We start from the raw sequence: 27,257 nt of genomic DNA on the forward strand, positions 1-27,257 counted from the left end.
GTTCGAAGTATATCAAAATTTACTTCAAGATCTATAATTTTCTAAATGCAAAATAGGAATACTCCCGAAGTTTGGATATTATCCGAGCCCCTTGAAATCATCATGCACAATCATTAACCCCTTACAGTGCTAGGATTAACGCCTTTAAATACTCATTTTTTCCACGCACCATTGAGGAGTGGAACAGGTGTCCGCCAGATCTTTTAACTAGAGCTGATTCTTTTGAGTCAATGTTTTCTTCACAGCATTTAATTTGAGAGCCATTTATTTCTACGTTTACTTTTTGTATTTTGCATCTGAGCCTTGTATTTATTGTTGTATTTTGTGTTGCAGCTTGTATTTAACATGTTTCAATTTTGCTAATCCTGTTCTTTTTGCATATATTATGCATTCGCCCCTCCTGCTTGGGCCTACTGTAGGCCTGCAGTATGTTCTAAATAAAATAAATAAAATAAAAGACAAACATTCAATCGCCCCATTCAGAATACCCTCACGGAGATCCTACAGTAAATCGGCAGGGGCTAAATTGGTAGGATTTGCGTGAGCAAGCACCCAACTGCAGATTATTTAAGTGCAAATCGAATCAAATTATGGCGCATAGCCTCGCCATCTACGAAAAGAAGACCCCATTTTCCACGAGTCCCACAGTCACGACACGATATAACCACTCTTCTTTTATGTTGCGCTCCGAGTGATTTCTTCCACTCCTGCATGGACGTATATGTAGGAAGGGGTCTGTTGCCTGGATGGTGGAGGGAGATGGTTTTCCGGCCCAATCAATGGCTGCTAATTATAACAGCGCAGGATGCGGGAGTCCGCGCGGCCGCTTCTTCCATTGCAGTATTTTCAAAGTCAAACACGTCCTTGCAGCATCCGCCTTCCGCTGCAGCCTCCACGCACTCTTCCTGTTTTGTGGGAGCTTTCCTGCAAAACATGTGGCGCTGCTCGCCCGGCTGTATGCTGTGGTTTAGTGCTCATGGGGTGGTTTGTACAAAACCGTACTGGCGTTTCGCTTGTGCGGGTTAACTTCTGCAAACAAGTATGACCATTTTACAGCTAGGCTGCATTATGGAGAAAGGGCGCACGATCATAGCCCCGGTGGTATATCTTTGCCGAAAGCACGCATTCATGTACCGGTCAATGAGAATGTTACCTTGGCGAATTCTTGGCCGAGAATGGGGTGAATTGGGCGAGCTGCATTACGTAAGTGCTCCTTACAAATGGTTGCTCCGACATGCGTCTAACCCTGGTTTATTGTTCGTGGATCCACTTGCTATATGAATTAGTATTTTTTCCACTTTGATGATCTGTTGTGTAGGTTCAATATATAGCGGTAGTGCACTCAGTGCATTATGACTACGAGTGTGGCCCAGCACTCTAAGCGGTGGAGTGAGCGTTATAGTACTACTGTGTTTTCAGTGGTGACTTCACCTCCGTAGTGGATGGGGCAAAGCAGTCACATCTATCCTGATTTTTTGCAGAAGGCCCGAAAATGCTGTTTTTTTTTCCTGCTTGATTTGCTTGATTTTATCCAACACATCAAGAACAAAGTAAATCGGGCATCGTCTCAATGTACATTCAACGCCTTGCATTGTGTTCTTGATGAATTTCTATAGGCCCTTTGGTAATTATCCTCCAGTTTCCACGTAAAGTTGAAAAGCCCTTAACGTCAGAAATGCAAATGAATTTAAATTCGAATTCGAATGAAACCTACATTTCAAGTTGGGTGAGTTGGCGACTTCTCAACATGTATGAACAACCAGAAGTAAACAGGGGAACAAGAAAACTCGAGCGCAGAGAAGTTTCGTGTGGTCTGTGTTCTCTGATGGGCTGATTTGTGCTGTTTCTTTTGTAAGTAAACTTGCAAATTAGTTTAACTTCAAGGTAAATGGAAAGCAGAGAGCGAGATGGGACTACTCCATTGCCTTCGCACCTCGCTGGCTGCGCATATGACACTGATCCCTTAGCTCGTTAAGTCATCGTCCTTCGACAGGCACTGATGGTGCCCACTCGATAAACTACGAGAACGCCCGTAGTGACTTTCCTGTCGATAATTCGGTTTCTGAGGTGCTATTGCGTGTAATAATCGAATATATTTCAGTATGTGATGTACATTCCTCTGTCCCGAGAACTATCGAAACGCAAGGCAAAAGCGTGAGCTGCACAGGATTGTCGAATAGCGCATGTACATTCCAGCGCGGGCTAACAATGGAGCAACGGGAGGCGGGGGAATTCCACAGGCAGCCGGAACGCAGCCGAGAAGATGATATCCAGAAGGGAAGTAAGCTGAGATGATCAGAATGCTGCTCTTCTCTGCTAGCCACCGGAGACGAATGGTGCGGAGAAAATATCCAGGCCAATGTAATATAACGATTGTCAGTCCTCTACTGAATACCATACTCATCGTTTTCAACGTCGACGGCCAGATCGAGGTGATATAACGGGAGTGAACGGTCGTTTCGGCCGATCATAAAAGCAAGGAAACATCAGTACAATTGCAATGAAACTATTCTATTACCACGGGCCTTGGGGGTTTTATAGATGGTCTGTACGGCCAGGGAAAAAAAGAGCTTGTTACGAAACCAGCTGAAGGCGTATTGGCTCAGCAAAGTAGAGTTGCGTCCGTGCCACAGTTACCAGCCTTAATTTTATCAAGTCTTACTTTCTTTGATACAGTCGGACTTTCCAGTTAGTAAAACTGTATCTGGTCAAGGTTGCAGCACTACTAAAGCAAAATGTCCAAGATCGTACAGTTACAATACCAGACGCAATCACGTGGTCGTACGGTCTATTGGATAGCGAAGCACGTGGGGCCTAAACCACAGCCTGTACGCGGACGACATCACATTCTGGATCGCGGGAAGTAGTGATGGGCAAATGGAAGGCACCTTTCGGCCAGCCATGAAAACGGTTGATTAATATGTAACCCCTAGATGCCTCAAATGCTGTTCAGAAAAGTCTACCACCACGCCGAAGATTGAACAAAAAACCGAGAATCGAACTAAAGGCAGACGAAGTACACATCCCCAAAGAGGACAAAATTAGGGTCCTAGTTAGGTAGCTACAGAAAAATGGGCGTCACAGAGACGCTATAAGTAAGCTCGAATAGCAGTGCTCAGCAAACTATACACCTAATTAGACGTATCCCTAACAGCAAGTCGGGGATGAAAGAAGCCAATCTTTTAAGACTCGCACACGTTTTTGTCATCAGCAGGATCGGCTGCGCTCTCGCATATTTACTCCTGGCCAACTGCGACAATACCAAGATTGAAGAAATCATCATCAAGAGCATAACAGCAGACCTTGGTCTCCCCATCAGTACGTATGTGGACCTGCTAATGAACCTTGGAGGGCACAATACGCTGGCAGAAGTGATAACCAACCACCTCCCAATATGAAAGACTGGCAAAACCCGGACGGAGAGATGCATACTGCTAAGTCTAGGCATTCGATATGAAAACCAAGAGAACCAGAAGACTGATCTCCCAATGGAAGTCAGGAAGTGACTCGAAATTCCCCCACTGCCACAGATCATGCGTTCATAGCATCACCAGGAAATAGGAAGAAAAGAGCGGAAAAGCTGCAGAATATATATCAAGGATTATGTCGACGCCGCTGAGTATGAGGACAGGCATGTTATGGCTGCGGTAGTAAGAAATGATAACAAAACCCAAGAATAAGCGGCTCGGTCAGGACGAGCATAGCTGACACGGCTGAAGAGGTGGCCATTGCCGTTGCGATAGTAGTGAGAATTGTAAGTGATTCGAAAACAGCAATATGCAATTTTCTCAAGGGAAGGGTCTCTCCGCAGGCAAAAAGGATATTGGAAAAATGTCTAGATCACAGAGTAGTCTGGCTAATATGAGCACCCGCCCACTCCCATCGTCAGGGAAATTATGGAGCTCATAAGCTTGCCCACGGTCTCACCTTCCGGGTAGGCTCTGGCTCTTAGTGTACACTGAGCAGGGACAGGCTAATAAGCTATAAAGAGCTTACTGAGCACTATCGGCCAAACAGTGTAGAATACGCACCGGAAAATAGCGCACTGATAGTAATTTCAACTACCTGGGGATCTTTAACGTGCACTGACATCGCACAGTCCCCCAGTACAAAATTGTTTAGTGTGATTGGTTTCCTTTTCTGAATAAGAAGCGAGTCAGAAGCTTTTAATTTTAACATCATTGCGACCTTAGCTGAATTACATTTCCCAGTGATTACATTAGCTTTCTGATAATTCTTTTTGAATGTTAGCCAAACCGAACTTTTATAACTGCGAATTACCCTACTAGTGTGCCGGAGTACCTGGGTTCGATCCCGACCGCCGCAGCAGCTGCGTTTTGATGGATGCAAAATGGAGAAGGCGTTCATGCGCTGTGCGATGTCAATGCACTTTAAAGATAGCCAGGTGGTCGAAATTCCCTTTGATGCGCCGTTTAGTACCAGGAACTTCGACGTGCATTCGGTTTAATAACAAACATTTATCATCATCCGCAGCAGCAGCCTGATTATACCCACTGCAGGGCGAAGTCCTCTCCCAAATTACTGCAACTAACCCGCTCCTGTAGCCCCTGAGAACTTCTTAACCACATCCGCCCACCTCATTTTCTGTTGCCCACTGCTGCGCTTTTCTTCCCTTTGACTCCAATTTGTTAAATTTAATCGGTTATCCTCTCTTCGCACTACATGCCGTGCCCAAGTTCTTCTTATTTGGTGCAGTCTCTTCCACACAAATGAAAAAGTTATAATCGGGGCTGCAAAAGAAGCTTAAAGTTATTCGACTGAAAAAAAAAAAAATAAATAAAGCACAAAATATTTTTGGCAGCTTGTAGCTTTTCTTTGGAATAGTCTAATTGGTCGCTGTGTATAACTATTAGGCTATAACGGCCATACTTTCTCTGCATATAACGGATCTATTTGTGTCTGGTTGCTTCATATGGTATTATCTATGCAAGAAAGTGAAGATCGGAGCTTCATGTACTTGTGGCAATTGTGCACACTGTGAGAAGCCCCACCTTCAATAGCGGAATGTCGAGTTCGTGTGCATTTACACTGTCGGCAGCTTAAGAGCTTAAAGACTACTTCCTGAGCGTGATGACGAGGCACAGGCCTACTCAAAATAACAGAGAAAGCAAAGTGGATAGAATTAGTTTATCTCAAAGGAAGGAGTGCAGTATGCCACATCATCATCATCATCATTATCATCATCAGCCTGACTATACCCACTGCAGGGTGAAGACCTCTCCCATATTTCTCCACTTAACCCGGTTCTGTGCTAGTTGCGTCCACTTGACCCCTGTGAACTTCTTAATCTCATCCGCCCACCTAACTTTCTGCCACATCAAATGACAGCAATGAAATGTTTAATGAGCATTGGCTCTGTTTTTGTCCCTTAGGTGCTTGATCATTGCGTATAGCGTGCGCTCATGAATTCGCCTGGCGCTCGCGCGGCCGCTTGAATAAGACAACAGCCAGTGGTATCACGGGGAGGTTGATATCTACAAGTGCCGACCACGCCCGTTTGCTGCCCATCGCTACTGGTAACGCCAACTTGGCATCGTCGCATGCTGCACCATATCTGCACACTCGCCGAATGAGCAAACGTGGCCTCCTCCCGTGCGCTCTGCACTGGTCCTTTCGGTTGACCCGAGTGACGTGAGAGGGTCGAGCCTCGTGAATCCTTCATGACTGCATGCGCATTGCAAGAAGCGCCGACACGTACACTCTTCTTTTCCCTCTCAGAGTTGTAAACAGCTGCGATGCTCTTCTATCTTTACTGAGCCACCGCTATTATACAGGGAGACGTGAACCCAGCGGGGTGGGACGCTGTGCTGCATGTATGCATCTCTACTGCGACCGCATCTTTGCGGGGTCACCATAAAACAGTAATATAATCTAAAGCCACTGTTGCAGCTCTCACTAAAGATAAGCGTTACACGGGGATCGGTACTCACCATACCCTCGTCTATCGTCGGCATTGTCCACAGTTAGAAGCCCGTGTACCTCATTTCTCCTTCGAGGTGTGCACCGATCTCCGACAGCAGCGACTGCTCCAAGCACGTAATTAACGAGACGGCTTGATGGCCATCGTGCTTGAACGTAAAATATTGAATGTCCTATTCCGAGCTCGATTATAAAACAGTGCGCGGTTTTCTAAGCTTTATTGCTTGCTGCCAGGCGACAGTCCATTTTCAAGTGCGATTCCACGAGAGCCTCTGAAACATTTCAAAGGTTAGGCCTTGGGGCACCTGTTTGTTCTTCATGAAAGGGGGGAAAAAAACGCGTTAGAAAAGTATGAAATTATCTTTTTCTTCCTTTTTTTTAATCAAACGCTGAGAGGTTCAGCTTTCTTGTGGCGGCAATACTACATCGTTCCGTAGATATACCTAACTTCTGCTTCAGCGGCTCTGGGCACACGTTTCAGCAGCGGCAAGTCGTTTTCTGTGTTTCTATGTAACTCTGCCCTCTGCAAGCTCGGCCGCTGAAATTAGAATGGTGCTTCTGTGTCCAGGAACCAGCTGTCCTTGAAGCAGCACCCCAAGCCATGCTCTTGAATCAGTGGCTGCCTGCACATGTGGGTTTTAAGGCGACATGCTCATTAACGCAGCCATTGGGACGTGACACTGAGTATGTGCTCTCAGTGGCAATGTGGCTAAGTTAATGCATTCTAATCAGACGCATCGTTGTTTTCCGAGAACCATAATGCCCACGCAGATTTACAGGAAGTAAACACGCGGCAACCAATCAAGTAGAGCTTTTGAGTGCTTTTTTTTTTACTCGTGTCGAAACTCAGTCGTTGAGATAAACAAGTTGGTGATGTGTTCGTAAGCATCCGCTAAATTAATATAATATTGACCAGTAGAAAATTCCGATATGGGCGCCAGCTCGTTCTGTCGCTACCACTATGTCGTCTACGAAGAAGGTGGCATAACAAATACTTGAAATGGCGCAATGCAAATCTGTGACTGTCGCATGGTCCAGGTCGGCCTTCCCGTGCCAGACGTTTTTTCTGCCACAGATCTTATGACCGGATGCCGGCCGCAGCGAGGAGAGATCGGCCAATTCCCAGCGTTGTTTACACAGCACTTTCGCCATCGGTGGGGGAGAGATGTGCCGCGCGCGAATATGTCGTCGGCTGACGCCGGTCTTTCACCGCGAACTGCCGCCAAACGAGGCGACAAAGTCGTTCACCGAACGCGTTGAGCGTTCCGCTCATTGTCGTGACTTCGTAGTTTCCTTAAGCATTTAGACAGATACCCTGTGGCGAATTCCATTCGGCGATTCAGAGCGCTCTCCGAATCCGCGAAAGGAGCAATATGTCTGGGGCGCTACAGGGACAGCATCGTGGTGGTGTAGTCAAAACTCTGGGTCCAAATCTAAAACGCGCATTAAAAAAACTTACTTTGAGCAAAATAAATAAATAAAAACGCCCCGGGTCGCCGATTAGAATGCGCCATTGGAGTAATAGACGATATTGTAGTCAGTGTTCTCATTCCTTACGTTCATGTACGTTTTAGTCATATCTGCTGTTTTATTTATTTTTTGGCAGCCAATCCAACGCAGCTCAATAAGCAAGCGCGTAAGCCAAGCTCATGAGCGCACATTTTATGCCCTTGCTTTGAATCGGCGCATCCAGTCTAAAGTTATTGTACGTAGATAAACTATGCAAGCTGACGCCTGTTGATAGGAGCGTGAAATGATTGTACTCAACTGTGGCAGCATATGCGTGGACAAGCTATCATAATTCATCATTCAGCTATAGATGTGCAGCGCAGCTCTGGTTGCAGTCACGAAAGACACATTTCCTGCACAGGGGTGAGGGTATTATACACAAAAAGCATATGATGGACTATTATGTGTGTGACCGAAGGTTTCAAATGCATGGCAGTTGTGAGGCCAATCTGCGCAGGTTCCTGCTGTTATGGGCGTATTCTATACGGATATCCGGAGCAAGTTTTCTTGCTCTGCGACACCGAACAGCATGTTTGAGTGGTTGATTTGAATTTAGGTACTGAATTCAGATTGCACTGGAATACTTTGAGTGTTTTGTTCCTTCATGGAGACCACCGATTCGAATACAACTTAGACAGTCATCGTAGCTCAATTTCTCGAGAGCCGTGTGTCGGGAGAAACGACCTGCCAGCTTCGCATGGCTGCAGCTTGTCGGACCACGTAGTATCTTTCGTTTTATTCTTATTTTTAGGTAAAGGCCGCATAAATTGAAGGGCACACGATTAGTTAGCGCGCGCTATTTCCACCGTCTTCATTGGTAATATCTAAGTTATATTATGCGAGAAAATATGAGAAGTGCACATCGTCACTCGCGACTCCAAGGTCGCGAGGGTGCGCGTGTTGGCTCCTCCGACGTTGACATGCCACCTCGATGAACTAGAGGTATTCTCAGTCATTGCGACAGTTAAGAAGAAACGGGAGGTTAATTTTAGTGTGTGTGCTGTATTTCTAGTTCGCAGAAATAGTGGGTGCTGAAAATCTGTTCGTTCCTTGGAACTGAAAGAGTACGCTTGTACTGGCTTCCGACAATGTGGCCTTAAGTTCGTCGGCATCCCTAACTGGAGCGTTTCGCTTGCTCTGAGAAGAATCGCAACTTATTTGAAATCGTGCGTCAACCGTGGGTCGAAGTTTCTTTCCCACGGCAAGGGAGAGTCTGCCTTACGTGGCGTAAACAAATATGGAAGTCGATCGTATTATTTGAAAAACCTTGTTTTCAGTTCGTATTTTAGGAAAAGCGTGCGTGGTGCCGAACGCTGATGATGACCATTCTTGAGCGAAACCAGAGTTGTAAGCTTTGTTCCTCGATATTCCGTACAGGTGGCTGGCAGCGACGCAGTTCCAGGCGACGGACGCTCGCCGGGCGTTCCCCTGCTTCGATGAGCCGGACATGAAGGCCACCTTCACCGTCACCATGGTGCGGCCGGCCAACATGAAGGCGCTCTCTAACATGCCCGTGAGAACCACCTCCGACAGGTCAGATTCCGGTCTCTCTTCGCCACGTTATCCTCTATACGCTCACTGGCCTTCTTGGTGCATGTCTATACGATGCGAAAAACGTCAACCGGTGAATTAAAGTTCTGTGAAAAACACGTTGGCCCTTGTGAGATTTTGTGCATCATTGCGATTTCATTGTGGTGACGACCTTTAGACGACTAGTTATCCCTCACTATAAAAGTGGAGAGAAAAGTATATTAAATAGGATTTTGCGAATTAAAGGCAACATGCATGCTATATATGACTGAAACTTTAACTTTGGAAGCCAGCGTATAATCGGAGTTTGTAACGCAAGTATAGTATTCCTCTAGGAGCGTTTCTGTTGTTCCGCATGACTCATTGTCGCTTTAGTGTTGTACGCTTTTAAATTGTTATTTTCAGTTGGTCCTTAGATGATTTAAGTGTTTTAGGCTTTAAGGGCTTCACTGTTGGATAGAGCGGGGTGTTGCCCTGTTTAAATCTGCGTTTTGGTGTCATTACACAATCGTGCGCAGCCATGACATCACTGAGCAAAATTATAACTATTGGGCCAAGTGCCTATGATGTACCTTTCAATTCGAATGTGAGGCCTTGTCTTTTGCATCTTGAGGTAACAGCGCGGAACACAGGACGGGAGCACAAGATTAGAGGACGACACAACGAGCGCTGTGTCGTCGCTCGTTGTGTCGTCCTCTAGTCTTGTGCTCCCGTCCTGTGTTCCGCGCTGTTACCTCAAGATGCATAACCAACATGCCCAAGCTGCTATTCTAGCTTATCTTTTGGCCTAGGTGCGGCGCAGTGCACCTGTAATTTTTGAGTGACGCACAAACACTGAGCACTAAACGATACATCCTGGCGGTTGTGCACAGCGCTTGCTTCGCCAACTGAGTCGATGGCGTCGCCAAGATCATGTCGAGCCCAATGAGCGCGCAGTAATCGCGCATGACCGCCCTGTGCTCTCAGGCCCGGCGGACTAAAAGCGGACACCTTCCAGACCACAGTGCGGATGTCCACTTATCTTCTGGCCTTCGTCGTAAGCGACTTTGAATCACGGGGGGACAGCAAGGTGAGTCATTAGTCACATGTGTATGTTCGTGGCGGGCGTGATGCGCATTTGCTGTTCGAGCCCGATATATCATTGAATTTTGTTAAACGATTTTCTAAATTTGAAAAAAAAAATTTGATTCTACGAGAGATTAAGAATTCACATATTATTATTTCTTTACGTTTCCCGCTTTAGCGAATTCTTAATTCAGAGAAATGTTTTAAGCCTGAGATCGACTTGTGACCGTGTTAAAGAGCTTAGACAATTAACTAGATCTGCGCTGAGCTCGCCGTGGAATTTAACGCATGTGCTGTGCCTCTATCTTTTGAGTGCACAAAATAAATATGCCGAAACAATTTTACCAGGAATAATCTTTGTGTGGCTGTTATCCGACCTCTTCACCATTTGGCTCTTTCACGTTCACATTTTTCGCTTCATTCTTATTTTTTCCACGTCTCTAGTTCAGGGTGTGGGCCCGGCCAAACGCCATTTCAGCTGTGGATTACTCGTTGTCAATCGGCCCCAAGATCTTGGAGTTTTACGAGCAGTACTTCTCGGAAAAGTATCCACTTCCAAAGACTGGTAAGTCGCAAGTTGTAAGAAATAAAGGATTCCATCAGGCTGTCCATGGTGTCGGGAGGAGGAGGGGGGGAGGGGTGATTTTTGTTTGTGGGCTTGATACTGGTCATCGACATAATGCTTTACTGCTGATATCATCTATCTTTTTTTCAATCATGCAGAGTAGAAAAGTAGCGGATCTAAATTTTACAAAAATGAAAATGTGACGGAATATTTTCTGAACTTCAAACAGCTACTTGTATTTAGAACGGTTTCTATAGATGCCGTTCGGTATTAGTACAGTAGTTTTGGCGACCCCACTGCATCAAGTGTTCGCGAGGTATCATCCGGCGGTTCATAAGAAAGCATGCCTTTCAAAACAGAGACGATATTGATAACAATTGTGGCATTTATGGGAGAATTTATCGCCTTCCGAGTGGATGTTTTCGATACTCGGCTACTTTGGTGGATAGCCTAGTTTTCTCCTAATCCCCAGCATAGTGAGGCATATTTGAAAGCGGTGCATTGACTAATTCGCGCTAAACGAAGGTGCTCGTCGTGGCGATACCTTCCATCGCCGCAGAATATACCTTACGCTTTTTTCAGAAAGAACCATTTCAGGGCCGTTGCTTGTGCGAGACTCGGAACCACTTGGTCACTGCCACGAGTCTAGTTTTCTTGTTTTCGCTTTGGGACGCTAAACCCTAGAAACCAAACCAAACCAAACCATATTTTGATTCCGTTCGTTCATCTCACACGCACTACTTGTCCGGCGCATGCAGACATGGTCGCTCTGCCAGACTTCAACGCGGGTGCCATGGAGAATTGGGGACTGGTCACGTTCCGAGAAACGGCGCTGCTCTTCAACCAGGACGACTCTTCGGCCGGCAACAAGCAGCGTGTCGCCGTTGTCGTCTCGCACGAGCTCGCGCATCAGGTGCGTGCTTTTGCGATTTGGTAATAGCTGCGAACTTGTACCTACACCGTGTACCTACAACAAAATGTTAACTTTGAGTGGAAGTGAGTCGATATGCGACGCTCTAAGCGGTGGGTTCATTTTCATTTGTAGTATTCTTCGTAGGACTGAAGCCAAAATAAGTTTTCTAAATATTTTGCCAGTGTTTCTATCGTGAACTCACCTCTTGTGCAAATCATACCTGTTACATTTTTTCGCCGACGACTTGCCACGTAAGCACGCACAATGTCTCAACAGACAATACTCCCCAAAGTAGGCGACGCCTCGGTTCAGTGATGACATGGTGCCATATGTACTTCAGGCGTTGCTCTTTTTTTCTCAGTGCAGTTTGTGCAGGCCATTACTTGTAGCAAGGGATGTCTGAAGGCACACGTCAGCTCGAATCAGCTAGCAGCGCCATCTTGTATTCATTAGGCTTACAGATTTCTCGTGTCTCTTACATTTTATGGCTTCATCACATTTTTCTTCTCCTGACAACAAATCAGCAGGAATTTATTAAGCTGTAAATGTTTAGTAGATATCTCGTTTCTGCAGTCAAAAGGGGGTAAAAGTCAGATAGCTACTTTTTAACATACCAGGATAATTTTGTAACCGTTTATAAACTTGTGTTTCAAGAACTACGAGAGATGCGTCTGTGTGTTCTGTCGAGGTGGATTTTAAAACAAAGCGGACATCATGTAGTGAGACGGTTAATGAACTATGATTAATCAATAAACTGTTTATTTTTTATTCTAAGGACATCATAATGCGAAATTTAAGGCTGTCAGCGTGAAAGGTGAACCCTGTATTTAAATATTCCTGTGCGCAGTGTGGTTCAAAGTATCAAACGTCAAAAATGTGCGTTTGAGAACTCTTTATGTTGGCTTTGCGGCATTGCACATTCTGGAAATTGCATTTATCACATTTCTTATGCATCAATTGAATACAAAGACCGCTTGAGTATTTGATGATGTAGAAGAAGTCAACGCAATTTTGGCGACATGCAACGACGTAATTATATAACTGCACAATGAGAAAAAATGAACTCAACGTGCTTTGAAATGCGCATTTTCGATATTCGACATTCGACCGACTGACGATTAAGAAAGAAATGGGAAGTTTCAACATCGTTAAACCGAGGTAAGCGTGCTAAAACTTTCGCTCACATGTGGGATTTGATGAACGCGACGACGTGCAATGCACTGCGTCACTGCGCGAGTTTGAATTGCAGTTTAACAGGCGGTGTGATCGGCTACGTCCAAGTCACTTTATAACTACGTATACGACATTTCATACTCGCTTCACGCGCGAAATTTCTGAGTTCGGATCTGCTCCGTTCTTTCGGTTTCCTTACTCCGTCGTTCACCCTGCGGAGCAGTTGCTAGTTCCAAATATCGAACTTGTTGCTTTGCAGTGGTTTGGTAACCTGGTCACCATGGAGTGGTGGGACGACCTGTGGCTCAATGAAGGCTTCGCCACTTACGTCGAGTACCTGGGTGTCGACTTTGTGCACAAGGACTGGGAGATGGTGAGCCACTTCCTTCCTATAGCATGCATGGCTTATACATTTCTGTAGCAAATCCTTGCTGTTTGCACTGATTTACGCTGAGGTCGGGAAACTTGCTGTCTCATAGATAAACAACAGGCATTAGTTATGGCATAGTTATGTTAGTATCGTAAGCAGTGTGATGTAAAAAGTTCTTGCTGATAACTGTCGCAGCTGATATATTCGTTTCAGTAGTCTGAATGGAAGCAGTAACGATGAAAATCCGAGTTCGCTGATTTTCGCTATCAAGCGCTATAATGCTAATGAGATTGTAGACAGAAGGAGAACATTTAATATTCGTGTGCATTGTACAAAACTAATAATTTGCCGATAATTCACATCACCTTTTTAGTTAGTTTTAGTTAGTTTTTAGGTTAGCCACCTGCGCAAAGGTTGCACAAGGCTTATTTTGTAAAAAGTATTTCCTGTTTCCTTTGAAACCTGGCGAAGCCGCAAGTCTGCAAATTCTCCTTCTAATTCGGCACCGCAGCCCATTTCGCCTTCATAACTGCACAGTGCCAAAACAATCTGACATTGAGAAATGCATGTCTACCAAATGCGGTATTAAGGCGAAAGTCTTTAACAGCTAATCAGTAGCGTCCGCAGAAAGTGTGCACAGAAACTGTGCGCAAGATGTGTCCGGGAGATTCCGAGGGATTCCGAGGATTCGGTGGCATGTCGATTCGGTGTGGTTCTGTTATATCATCATCATCAGCCTGATTATACCCACTGCAGGGCGAAGGCCTCTCCCATATTTCTCCACACAACCCGGTTCTCTGTTATATAGTAACCGACAGTTATAGTCTGTGATAGATAATGATAGTCAGTGGTGAAAAAAGTCTCTATACCCTCCCCTCCTCCTCTTTGTAGAGTACTCTCTCCCTCTGTAGAAAGAGTAGAGAGTGAGAGCGTCTTTCTCTGACTCTATTCCTCTCTCTCTCTCTCTCTCTCTCTCTCTCTCTCTCGAGGAATCAGAGGGAACCGTTCAAGGATCGCAGCAGGGCAGGCAAAATTATTTCACCTTTCTGCACATAAAGTGACTTGTATGCTCCCCTTAAACCTTCTTTTTTTTTTTTCTCTGTGGGTAGCGGAGTTTTCTAGAGCGCACATGTAGCTGAGACCAACAATCACCTGCTTCATGGTACATCATTTTTTAGGAGAGAACCTTACTTGGCACATGGTGAAAATCGCATGGGCGAGATCTCTCCGCGAAATATTTCCCCGAGATTCTGCGGGATACCGATGGGGTTCTGATATATAGGGATGGATCGATAGTTAGTAATAGATAATGGTAGTCATTGATGAGAGAGAGAGTGTGTGTGTCCCTCTACTTTCTATAGAGAGAAAGGGAGAGCTTCTGGTAAATATTGAGCTGGTATGTAGTGAACGATAGGTATAGTTATAGGTAGATAATGATAGTGATAGTCTCTCTCTTTCTCGATATAGAGAGACAGTTCTCTCTATATAGAGAGACAAATAGTAAGATGGAGTCTAAAGTTAAACTCCTCCCGCACCACTAATGTATCGCGGGTAGAGAAAGATCAGCCGATTGGCGGCATAAATGAACAGGTACTTTGGACAATGAGTTTTGATTAGAAGTTATTAAATAAATGGAGGACTGCTACTGTGGCGACCCACAACCGAGGAAGCAGGCCGGGGAGACCGCATGTATCTCCCCTGGGTAGTAGCGGAAGCGATAGAGTATAGGGAAGGGGGAAGTAGAAATGAAAATAGGGTTATATGTGAATTAGGTGGGGAATGTGGGCAGCGTAGGATTTTGATTGATCCATTTTGAGTCGAGCTCCTTTTCAGGCCTCCATAGAGGGCGAGCACTCGCTCTTAGCCGAATGTGCCGCCCTCGGCCCCAAGATCATTCCACCACCACAAGGCGTTTTTCATGTTCCTGGCGTCTGAGACAGGTTCCCTTCATGAAGCCGCTTTTGAGGTTCCCCGTCCCCCAAGCCCGTTTCCCCCACCACGAATCTACTTGAGGTACTAGAGAGGTGGATTTCGCGTTCCCGTTCATCCCTACTCCAAGGTACTAGGCAAGTGACCAGACTTCAATCTGGCGCACACTGATGGATACTCTTGCCCGGTTTTCTCCCGACATTGCATGTTGGATGGTATATCATGCAGGGTGAACAATCCCGAAGTCACATGCAGAGAGAAAGAAAGAGAGAGGAAGATGCTCTCTCGCTCTTTCTCTCTCTCGAGGAGCCCGTTCCATGGATCGCGGCAAGGCGGTCAGAAGGCTTTTGCCTTGCTACACTTAAGGTGACTTAAATGCTCCCCAGAAATTTTTGACAGGCAGTACATGTTGTCTACTTTTGCCCATTTTGACAAGCACATTTTGACAAGAGATGTGATAATCAAAGACGAGCTGAATTCTTAGACTATTTTTGGGGAAAAAAAGGCAGCTCTTTTATCACGATTTCAGATCTGGGTGTGCACTCTAAAATAGTGCGAGACTCTGTTACACGCGTGACCCGCAAAAATTGTCTTGCACATGTAAATCCTATATCATACATGCGATACCTGTGCAGCTACGAAGGCGCAAATGGTGGCCGGCACATTTCTGAACACTGACGAAGACATGTGCACACCAGAGATTTCTCTGACAATTGAGCACTCACATAGAAACCACCGGGAAAATGAAACTTTGGAAGCGTTTTGTGCATCTTTTGAGCAAGTTTACTGCGCCGGTGGATCATATGTTCTTTTGTCAAGTTCACACTCTGAAAAGCGCCACGCCAACTCAGTATCGATGAATGTTCGACCAAATAGCGCGGCTCTGTGAGGTTATAGTGCTTTGAATAGCAAATGATGTATTATTTTAATTTGACTGTTCGAACGAATCGCATCTGGAAAGTTCGAAAATATTCTATGGGAACTAATTATATTCTCTACTACATCGAGCGCCTTTGGAACGAAATGGTAATTTCCCTATGCGTACAAACTGACGGTTAAGGATTTCATATAATGCATTCTTGTTGCGATTCTTTAATGAAGGTTGATGTGGCGTCTTTTACGAACAATAACTCCAACACAGCATCTCAGAGCCGCCGATGGCGCTTTAATGCCTCACTCACGCTTTCTCATTTTGAACAAATATTCTCTCAATCAATGCGTATTACAAATATTTGAGTTGTTTATCCGATTCGGATTTTTGCTACACTGCTGGTATTCGACTTGGTAGCGAAGAAAGCCAGATTACATTTTCTATTCTGGATGGAAAATGTTCTCTTCGCACACCTCTGCCTATTAGTATATATTCGTTCTTGCGCACATGGCATATCTTTTAAGCAGTAAGCACCAGCTAAATTTCACGGTTTCCTTCTATTCTCTAGTCTCTTTTTGTTCGTACAAGTATGTGCTAAAACAAGGCTGTTTTTCAGTCTGCGCTGATTTGAGGTCATGGGATGTCTTCGCTTGTATTATGGTCTCTATTGAGGTTCGTGATCAGTACAAAGCAGTACATACGAGTTAAAGTGACGAATCATTAAGGCATGTTTGGTTTGGTCTAACTAGTGGAGCACCCACGAACCTCGCATAAACAGCAGAAGAGCAATGACCTGGGCAAGGCTTTGCTACCTCACCGTCTTGCTTTGTGTTTTCAACAATGAGTGCTTTGGTTTGCAAATCCTTCGCAGGCACAGTAGTTCGTGCCATAAGCGAGAAAACTACGATGAACTGAGGCTGCTGTACTTGGTACTATTTAACTGCGATAGGTTCGCGTCGTATCTAAATGACGCAAATAAGTCAGAAATTTGCCTCTACAGATTGAAACGCTATGCACATGCTCACTACTGATATGTAGTCATATGCAGATATTTCGTATTCTAAGTGATCTTTTTCTTTCGGTGCTGTTGTTAGAAGAATGTTTTTCGCACTGGGACAGGCACAACAGTTCATTGGCGATGAACTCCAGCCGGTCATGGAGCTCGATGCCCTCAAGTCGTCTCATCCAGTGTCGGTTCCAGTCTACAACCCTGACGAAATTATTGAAAACTTCGACAAAATTTCTTACGGAAAGGTAAGCCTGACAGAATTATGTTAGCGCACTTCGCCTGGTAAAAATATTTAGTATTAACATAAATCGAAACGTCCAGAGCACCAGTTTGAAAATGAAACCTCTTGTAGCAATATCGAATCGAGGCACCACGACCGTTATTTACTTCGATCTTTCCCCGAATGCGCTATCATATCCGATTGTCTCGGAATGGAGGAAAATATTTGAAATAAAATTTTAAAATGGTTTTTTTTTATTTTATTTTTATAGTACTCTCAGACAAGGTCCTACTAGGGAAATGACAGTTCCGGAGTGCTTGCTGAGGCAGCACAGTAAGTCTAGGCAGCTTGAGATGCAATTCATGTCTATAGAAAGCAAATATGAATGGAGTTTGGTTTGGTTTGGTTTGGTTTGGTTTGGTTTGGTTTGGTTTGGTTTGGTTTGGTTTGGGGGGTTTGACGTCGCACAGCGATTCAGGGATTGTAGTGCGCTACAGAAAAAAAATGCCACTGGGTGTTCCCGGCGTTGTCGCGGCTCTCGGCTTTCTGGTACCTAACGCTTTATTTCGACTGCCTGCAGCTATAGCAAGTGTGCATTGATGCACCGATATAAGGTCGGAAGTAAATAGTGATATTGTAAGGGTAATGAAGGTAATAATTATTTGCTTGCTATCATTCCACTCCACCTCTGTGTATATACCCTCAAGCAGTGCATGAACATTTCTTCCGCAGCCCGCTTTGAGCTGCTTATCGATTCAGAACTGCCTTGGCAACTGTTTGACCTTTTCGGGGACTTGGCGCAGCGACGACATAGATATACGGTCCTTGTATTATTACAAGGGTCCCTGCTATGGGTTCAGAACGGAAGGAAATTTTTATTGGGCTGCTTGCAAGGCCTTGAGGATGCTGTGTAGCTTTCTTATCTTGGCGCATGGGTGCGCTCAGATGGAGGCTAATAATAATTGTTCTCGTTTGACCTTTACTCCATGTTGATGAAATTTTTCGTTCGTTGGACTAATCTGAGCACCGAAATGCATGGCAAAGTTCGAGAACAGAGTGCTTCTGTTGCTTAAAAAAAAATCCAAAGCGAATAATTTCACTCGAAAGGAAGAAAGAAAAAAAAAATGCTATCGATGAGACCTTCACGTGTTTAGATCACACGGGAAAGCAAGGTTGACCAAAGTATAGTTTAATAGCTTTTGTTACCTTCGTAATGCCACTTTAATGAATGTGGTAAATCACAGTAGACTAATGTTCGTCTATTTTTCTTTCAGGGCGCATCTATAATTCGTATGATGAACTTCTTCCTCACGGAACCAGTCTTCAGGAAAGGTGTCTCGGTAAGTATGGATGAAGTTCACATTTTAACTATAGCATAAAAATAAGCAATCCTTGTGCTGGTTTCAAGTACAGGCATAGCTGATGCAAGAGAGTTGTGTTTAATAAACTTTACGGTTTTCTTGCAGACCTACCTGAAGAAGCGTTCTTTCACCAATGCTCGTCAGGACGACCTTTGGAAGGAGCTAACAATGGTAAGCTTGAAGTTAGGTAACGATCAAACGCACAAAACTGTGAAAAGATACTTGGTGATTTCCAAATACAGTCACAATATCGGGGCACCAGAGTTAAGACAGCCGGTTTAATAGGCAGGTTGGACATTTTTACTGCTAACGACGAGAATTTCTTGCTTAACATTTTGCGGTACTCATTTTTGCCCTTGCGGCTTGTGATGGTGATTGTTTGCAAGAAAGTGATAAAATAAAGATTAGCAGTGCACGGTAATGCATATCCCCCTAAGGTCACATTGCCATTCAAGCATAAAGTCTTATGCCTTATAGTCAGCGTGCATATATTCACGAAGAAAATGGACACAGCATTGGTCGACGGTAGAGCTGTTGTGACATCTGCAGCGCATACTGTAACAGATCCCACTTGCCATGGGGAAATTACCATTATTTTAACAGGCAGAGGGGGCTTCCTACTTGATGCCCGTCATTGTCAGAAGTGATTGACTTCACTCAGCTGTCTTCTCGCTAGCGGGCAGATCTAGGCGCATGCTTCTATAGAGCCTCTTGAGAACTAAATTATAACATACCGCTCTCGGAATGAGCTTCGTGCTTACGCCTTATTCATTAAAAGTGTTTAGGTGATCTAGAAATGTTAGTTAAAAGAGACTCGGGCTATCTAGTCTATCTGCCCTAGCTGCTTACTGCTTATCGGCAACTCGCCGCTGATCGTAACAATCAGTGTATTGGAGGTTTAAAAGTGTCCATATTGGATACAGGCTCAAGACGAAAAGAACCGCGTGGACGTGAAGGTGGTGATGGACTCCTGGACACTCCAGACGGGCTACCCGCTCATCACCGTAAACCGGTCATACGAAGCCGGCACGGCGAAAATCAGCCAGAAGCGCTTCTTGATTGATGGCAGCAAGGACAACGAGTGAGTTACAAAGCGCTGAATTCAGCCTGCCACTTTCTACTTACGCACCACTTTCGCTTTTTCTGATTCTAGCTATTACTCCGCATCCGCTGGCATTTGGGGGCCTTATACGTGTGTTTCTTTTAACGCTAAAAACCATCTCCTCAAGCCGAAATTTTAAGACAAATTGATGCGAGAGCAGAATCGACGATCGCCATAGGAAAAGTTCTCGGCTTGTCACAGAGTCGAACGAGCTTTGATGATAGTGTCTAGCGTAGAATATAATTAGTTGTTAAATACCTTTTTCAGCACACCATCGCTTTGCTGGAGCAGACGAGTGCAAGATTATGACGTTTCATAGTACTCTGGGCTTGCATGAGGTTAGCAATAAACACTTAAATACTACAGTCACAAAGTGTAGCTGATGTACATTATTTCCTGTCTTCGCCTTAGCTGTTATACTTCCTTGCTCTTCTCTCTTTTTATACCTTCTCTTTGCACACTTTAAAGTGCATGAGGCAGGTTTTCATGCGTACAGAGCTCTCGACTGTATTACCGTGGCATTTACTCCATTTATGATCACGAAAAAAGAAATCTTTAAACGCTTTAGCACACTGAAAGCCACTGGATGTGGAGATAACTTTATATACAACTGGAATCAGCCTGCTGAGTAAAACATAATCATCCATGCTTTTCTTCCTGGTTCTAGGACGCTGTGGAAAGTGCCATTGACATACACGGACGCCAGAGATCCCAATTGGAACTCCACGGAGCCCAAAATGTGGTTTTCAGAAGAATCCGGTGAGTGTCCATTCAGTCTATAATAGTGACTTCTGGTACACGAGACGGCACTTGAAATCAACAGGCATAAAAACGCTCTGCACTTTTGTAGCTCTCGGCTCGGGTCAAGCAGCCATGCTATGTACTAATTCCTGAAGGAAGCATCATGGTATCCTGATCTACAAGCCTTGCCAAAATTTACAACTGCGCAACTGTGAGCACTAAAGCGCCCGTGTTTACTAATTAGTGATTTCCACTGGTCGTGGAGCTAGCAGCCCGACTCGGCACTCGTACAGAGCGAATGGTTCACCAGCGGAACATACCGAGCGCACGGCAGAAGTAATAGAGAGGTTTAGCTTACCGTGATCCGTGATCTGCCACCGTGACCCTCAACTGCGCGTGGGCGGGGCGGGGCGCACAAGCTGACTGGTCCCGACGCGGCAGGTCGATGTGCCGACATCAAGTATGTGGCGCCATCTATCGGCGTCAAGGGGATCTGGGCATGCGCAATGAAACTCGCGGTGGCGGATCACGGTAGCGGATCGCGGATCATGGTAAGCAAAATCTCTCTAATGCTGAACCGGTTCCGGAACTTGAAGTCGCATCCTGTCGCCAAAATGTGTTGCGATTGATAAATATGCGGGGCACAGCACTCTGCAACGCATTTGCGCACGCTGTTAGCGAAGTAGAGGGTCTTCAATAGGCGTACATCAATATACGCTTGCGAAAAAACGGCGTTAACCATGTAATATCCTCTGACAATAATTCTGAAGCCAGAAACAACCGAAAAAATCCCGCAACATCCGTAGGTCACGACATTGTCGACTATAGAACGTCCGGCGACATCCAACTTATGGTCGGCAGATCGAGCTTTTGCTTCAACGACCAGTCGAATACGCGCGACCTACCTTGGTCGACAAGTGGAGTTCAAACCCGTCATCGCGTAGCAAGGAAACCTCTCCGGCGAGACCAGTAGAAATTGTCATACAATTGTAGTACACGCAGAAGCACAATTAGCAGGTAGATGCACACCATAGAGTTAAGTGTACTTTCTTTTAGCAAATGTACATGAAACATTACGAGGAATTTACACCATGTGAAAGGAAGACTGAGAAATTGCTCGCAGCTAGGTTGTCGACATGAGCCATAATTGTTATCCTAAGGTTACTTCTCGGGCCGGACGTAATCTCAGTGCTGATTGACTGACCCGGATATGTTAGTGCTGTGCCGTCGCAATCTTAGCTCGTAGAGGGCGCTCCATGTAAAATGTACTTGATGTAGCTCAATCTCGGCGAAAGTAATTGAGCGGTAATCTGTGGCCGATTGCTTTTTTGGCTAGTGCATTCGTCGGCAGCTGCAAATTGTGCCCTTTCTTCTATTCTGCAGGTGTTATTACCGATCTACCGACATCAAAATCCGAGTGGTTTATCGCAAACGTTCAGCAGGTTGGCTTTTACAAGGTCAACTACGATGAACAAAATTGGAAACTGCTCATTGATCAACTCATGAACAAGCACACGGTAGGTGCAATCCTGGCCTTGCTAATTGTTTAATATAAAAGGCGATTGTATGTTCTAAAAAACACAAGTGAGTCTTGGAACTGCTGGTTCATTCCCTCCCATCTTTTTGTGTATTTTGCCTTTGTTATCTGCTAGCTGTTAATCGTAAAGCTCTCCAACCTTTATCACACTTACATTGCATCGATATCCTATAAAAGCAACCGTGAACACTGTAGTTCGGTGCTAGAACATGCAGGTAACGATCTCTTTTTTTTTTATTCCAGGATATTCATGTCATTAATAGAGCCCAGCTGCTTGACGACATATTGGACTTGGCCAGGTTTGTTATTCTCTGTGACTTATGCATAATCGCTATTCGCCAGTCGTAGCTCATAGCATGAAGCTCCATTGCGATAATACATGCTCATCGAAAATTATTGTGTCATTTGGCATGCAGCCCAATCGCTTTGAAACTAGAGTGTAAACAATTTCCTCCATTTATTATGAAGACGGCTTTCTATTTCTTTCAAACTCACATTGGTAATAGCACCTTTCCTGAAATTTATTAGTCCAGATACCTTGTTCCAATTTTGGGCAGTCTGGCGTCGCCTACATAGTTTTCGGTGGAATATTATGCCAGGCCGCACACCGAATGCCGTCAGAGAATTTGCAGAAAATATATAAAAAAAATGAGTTGTGTCATTTAGTTTTACCATGTTTAACATTTAACGTGCAGTCGCGGGTAGGGTAAAATAGACCACGGCTTTGGTTGAAAAACGCGAGTTAGCGCCACCTAGTGGAACATCTGCCTGATGTCGGGACCTCTTCATGCACATGGCTGCCCCTTCTAGCCTCTCGAATTTGTTCGTTTTAGCCCTATGCATTTTTTAATCACAGAGAATGGCCAGAAGATGCGACTAATGGGCTACCATAGTGGTTTCCAGCACATGCGATCTTTCGTCGGCGCCCTCTTCTCTCGACAGCTCAGGACTGCCGCAAAGCGCTGCAGGCCACAATCATATTTCCTACCGCGCAGGTTGTTGAAATGTGCGACGTTTTACCATCTTGGCTCGAAATTAACAATGAACGACGGGTTCAAGACACCGCCGTCCGACATGCTGTTGATACTTTCCGCACGCTGTCTTGCAGTGATATAGGCCAGCATTATGAAACGTTTGGGACTATATTTAAATGTAAGCTCGCATAGTCGGATCCGCGGCTTTTTTTTTTTCCCTGAAACGCTGACGCCCAGCAAACCAATCACGCGGTTTAGGCTTGGCCTTTCAGAGCTAGGAATTAATAGACTTTCCAGCGAGCTCCATGGTTGTAACCATGGAGCTCGTTAGCTGGCACTCTAAAGCTTGTTTTTATCTACGCCGCCTACCATATCTCATCTCGTTTATCTGCACTCAGCGTTTTCGACCGTAAAGCCTCTAGAAAACAGGGCCGTACTATTTAACTGCTTTCGAATGCATTACCACAAAGACGCTAGGCCCACCGCAGGTTTAAGAACTTAAGTCGCGCGCATGTTTATTCCGTCCAAGTATATGCTTCAGTTTACATCAGAAGCATGGATGATCTGTGAGTGGAGCGCGGCTTGCTCAAACGGAAAATGTGAACAGTGTTATTGTACAATCTGCCTGAGCTAAACAAAACTGAGCCACATACAGGCGGTGAAAGCGCACATGGAACTTTTCGTTTGTTAGGTGATTGTACTCGACGTAGCGCATTGGCAACCTTGCTAAATATCTGGAAACGAACTACGTGGCAAGACGACCAGCGGACGCGTTCGTACGTAATCAATGTCAGGAAAATGTGCCGTGGAGTAAAAACCTGACATGTGAAAACTCACGTAGATAATTTGCATAGCACAATCTGATTAAATATCCTCCACCAGAAACTCTAAATTAGCGCTGAAGCACATATATTTCAACATAAGATGGGCGCCACCTCAACACGCCCCCTTCCAAGCAATAGTCGTCTGGTATACGTGGTTACGTGCTGGAGCGAACCAGCATGCGACCCAGCAGCGGAATCCAAGCTCACGGCCAAGCAGCCCTTGCTAGGAGTGTCCGATAATTCCTAGCCATCAGCGGAAAAGCCGTCCGCCGCACGAGTGCATTGCAAGTCGACAAGCGCTCTACTTTTCAAGACAAGAAAACAAATGTGCAGAACCGCCTATAGAAGTTGCATATTTAAAAGTCGCCTTAAGCTACTTTATCAGAGTCCGAACGCATCAGTACAAGGCAGTTTACGGCAGGTATCAAGTATGTCACGCGCCGTCATTTTCACCAACCGTCGCAACTGCAGTGGCGCCGTCAAGGCAGCAGTCACCAGATGCCAAGTGCAAGGCTGTCGAAAGGCGCTCGTGCGTGTGGCAAATCATCCTGCATAACACCTGCAGCGGCTACAGCGACGTTATCTCACGCCACTCGCAAAGATTAAAGGGCGCATCGAGCTGAAGCGACGATTTGGAGTAGTTGCCATCTAGAAAGGCACAAAACGGTCTCGACACCAGGCACTAGATGGCGCTGACCTGCCTGTTTCAACAGAACTCGTGGTCCATTTTACTCTGTCTGCGACTGCAGACTCCTTTTGAATGCGCCTATCAATGGGCTTGGTTCCCTACATGCTTGCCAGTTGACATGCATGCGATGACCTGCACATTGTAGTAGTTAAAAAGAGGCCAATGGACGCGTCTTCTGCGTACTATTTTAATAGAACTCATACTTCAAACACGGCCGTCCTCCTCGTGTCGCTACGAGCCGTCTCGTACTTTCGCAGGGCCGGTATCGTGGACTACGGGCTGGCGCTGGACGCGACGCAGTACCTTTCCAAGGAAGAATCCTACATCGCATGGAGTCCCACAGCCTCAAACCTCGGCTTCATCAGCCGCATGCTGGAGACTACCGAGGTGTATGGAAAGTGGAAGGTTAGTAAAAAATTAAACAGCACTGTAGAATCTACATTGGAGTAATGCGAAAGCACGGATGCTGCTGTTGTTGGTTCTGGTTGCTTCTAGTTGCTTAATTCACTTCTTGTTTACCCATTTAAGTCTTTAGTACTTTCAAATTGCGCGCCAATCCTTCCTATGTCCTTTTTCGGCTCTACTTCCGGTTGCGCGACGTCACATCCTTGACGGCATATTCACTACAGCATCCCTTCCTCTCTTTCCACTTTCGCTCCCACCTTCCTCCCTTCTCTTACGGCGCGGGGTAGGTGTCCACAGAACAAGTGTGGCAGATACTGCGCCTTTCCTTTTTTTGTGAGCCAGTTATAGTCCTTTATCACCTAATTAATTTATTGGCCTAATTATTTTTTGGACACAACATTATGTCACCCTCTATCGATTGACACCACTCATTAACCTCTACCGCTTCTCAGCTACTCACAACTGCTGCGGACACGATTTTGCGGACACGTTCTGCGGACACGGCCTGCGGACACGGTCTGCGGACAAAAATCTGAACATAGCGAAGTTAAATTAACCGTCTAGTTACGTTTCTTTGTCACATTGGGTGGTCGTTCACGATGTTAGTACATGACATCGTAATAACTACGAGGGTAGTTGTGCGAGAAGCCAATTTAATGCGATTTGGCTTACAACACTTTACGTTTGAGTTAGGCTTAATTTACAGCTGGCGATGAATAAACCCGCGACACTTAATGATTCTCCAAAGCATGTTTTACAAGTGAATTACCAGGCTTATGCCTGGCTAATGCCAGAGTTCGCTGCATCCTGGAAGAACATGGTCTTGCATTCCTTCTTTTCCAGAAATATCTGATGAACCTTGTGAAGCCAAATTATGAGCGTCTAACTTGGCACGAAGAAGAAGGGGAATCCATTTTGACTACGTAAGTTTTCACAGTTGAACACTAATATCATTTTCATCCTCTCTGTTTCAAGAAAAATGTGCATGGATAATGTGGCACAGGCGACGGGCTAAATAACTATTCTGGTGCATATTTTATACCGTTCTAACGAACTGTTTTAGCGGCACAAGAATGCACAATAATCAACAATCATGTATCACATAAAACGCGCAGCTTCATATTATGAAACATATCGAAAGCACTCTATGACCGCACCCCACGTTCCTGTCCGAGGAGCTTGCATGCCTTTATATATATGCTCGCGAAGTTTTGGGAATTCATGTATATGGAAGGCTTGCAACAAGAGAAACTCCTGAAATTTAAAGGTGCCTTCGCTTTTGTAGTTCCAACAAGCCACTTAACCACCGCAGTTTTGGCACTCCTTCGCTTCCAAAGTCATTTAGTAAATAGCTAAAATTGATCAGTCAGCAGTGCGATACCAGTAGTGCCTGCATCATGTCGCTGTCGCCGCAGGTTTCTCCGCACTGACACGTACTCCACTGCCTGCACTTTGGGATACGAGAGCTGCGTCAACCAGGCGCTCAACTACTTCCGCGCATGGAAAGACAGCAAAGCAGAGAAAAGTCCGTAAGTTGCCCTTTTTCACTCAACGCTTCAAGATTCACTTGAAAGTGATAAGTTTTACGAAGTGCTGGGGCACCTGTTCCCGAGGTATTTTGCAGTAAGCTTCGTCTGTTACTTAAAGCACCATGAATCGTTTGCGCACATCGCTGCACAACAAAGATTTTATTATCTTTATCAGAAAAAAAAAGAAGTGGTTGACGTTAAGGACGTGCTCTTGAGGCAAAGCTGTTCGCCAAGCATATTCTTCGTTCACGGTTGGCAGCCTCGGGTGCGAAAAGTGGCCTGTGCCTCGTCGGCAACTTTTGCTTAAAGCAGTCAAGGTTATGATAACGTAGAAGAGTCGTGTAATCCTATCGAAGACCGGAAATCTGGTCTCAGTGCCACGTCTGGTGCGGACTAGGAATAACTGGTCATTTGCATGCGTGCGTTTGTGTATGTGTGTGCGTGTGTGTGTGTGCGCGCGTGCGTGCGTGCGTGCGTGTGTGTGCGTGTGTGTGTGTGTGTGTGTGTGTGTGTGTGTGTGTGTGTGTGTGTGTGTGTGTGTGTGTGTGTGTGTGTGTGTGTGTGTGTGTGTGTGTGTGTGTGTGTGTGTGTGTGTGTGTGTGTGTGTGTGTGTGTGTGTGTGTGTGTGTGTGTGTGTGTGTGTGTGTGTGTGTGTGTGTGTGTGTGTGTGTGTGTGTGTGTGTGTGTGTGTGTGTGTGTGTGTGTGTGTGTGTGTGTGTGTGTGTGTGTGTGTGTGTGTGTGTGTGTGTGTGTGTGTGTGTGTGTGTGTGTGTGTGTGTGTGTGTGTGTGTGTGTGTGTGTGTGTGTGTGTGTGTGTGTGTGTGTGTGTGTGTGTGTGTGTGTGTGTGTGTGTGTGTGTGTGTGTGTGTGTGTGTGTGTGTGTGTGTGTGTGTGTGTGTGTGTGTGTGTGTGTGTGTGTGTGTGTGTGTGTGTGTGTGTGTGTGTGTGTGTGTGTGTGTGTGTGTGTGTGTGTGTGTGTGTGTGTGTGTGTGTGTGTGTGTG

The 27,257-nt window shown here is 45.4% G+C and overlaps 1 protein-coding gene across 1 annotated transcript in view; it reads left to right on the forward strand.

The window, feature by feature from the left end:
* The window catches only part of LOC146185590 (aminopeptidase N-like), a 106,595-nt gene that overhangs the window by 72,622 nt on the left and 6,716 nt on the right, over positions 1-27,257 (forward strand). The window contains exons 2-16 of the mRNA XM_084606510.1: positions 8,827-8,982; positions 9,946-10,048; positions 10,489-10,609; positions 11,368-11,522; positions 12,955-13,068; positions 16,985-17,119; positions 18,369-18,434; positions 18,561-18,626; positions 19,379-19,536; positions 20,225-20,316; positions 21,682-21,815; positions 22,079-22,134; positions 24,579-24,726; positions 25,570-25,649; positions 26,142-26,255. Of these exons, the coding sequence (XP_084462636.1) occupies positions 8,827-8,982; positions 9,946-10,048; positions 10,489-10,609; positions 11,368-11,522; positions 12,955-13,068; positions 16,985-17,119; positions 18,369-18,434; positions 18,561-18,626; positions 19,379-19,536; positions 20,225-20,316; positions 21,682-21,815; positions 22,079-22,134; positions 24,579-24,726; positions 25,570-25,649; positions 26,142-26,255 (1,698 nt within the window). The remainder of the gene's footprint in view (positions 1-8,826; positions 8,983-9,945; positions 10,049-10,488; positions 10,610-11,367; positions 11,523-12,954; positions 13,069-16,984; positions 17,120-18,368; positions 18,435-18,560; positions 18,627-19,378; positions 19,537-20,224; positions 20,317-21,681; positions 21,816-22,078; positions 22,135-24,578; positions 24,727-25,569; positions 25,650-26,141; positions 26,256-27,257) is intronic.

Source organism: Amblyomma maculatum, chromosome 6 (genome assembly GCF_055883805.1).
Source record: "Amblyomma maculatum isolate TAMU_Amacu chromosome 6, ASM5588380v1, whole genome shotgun sequence".
In the NCBI taxonomy this organism is placed as follows: Eukaryota; Metazoa; Arthropoda; class Arachnida; order Ixodida; family Ixodidae; genus Amblyomma; species Amblyomma maculatum.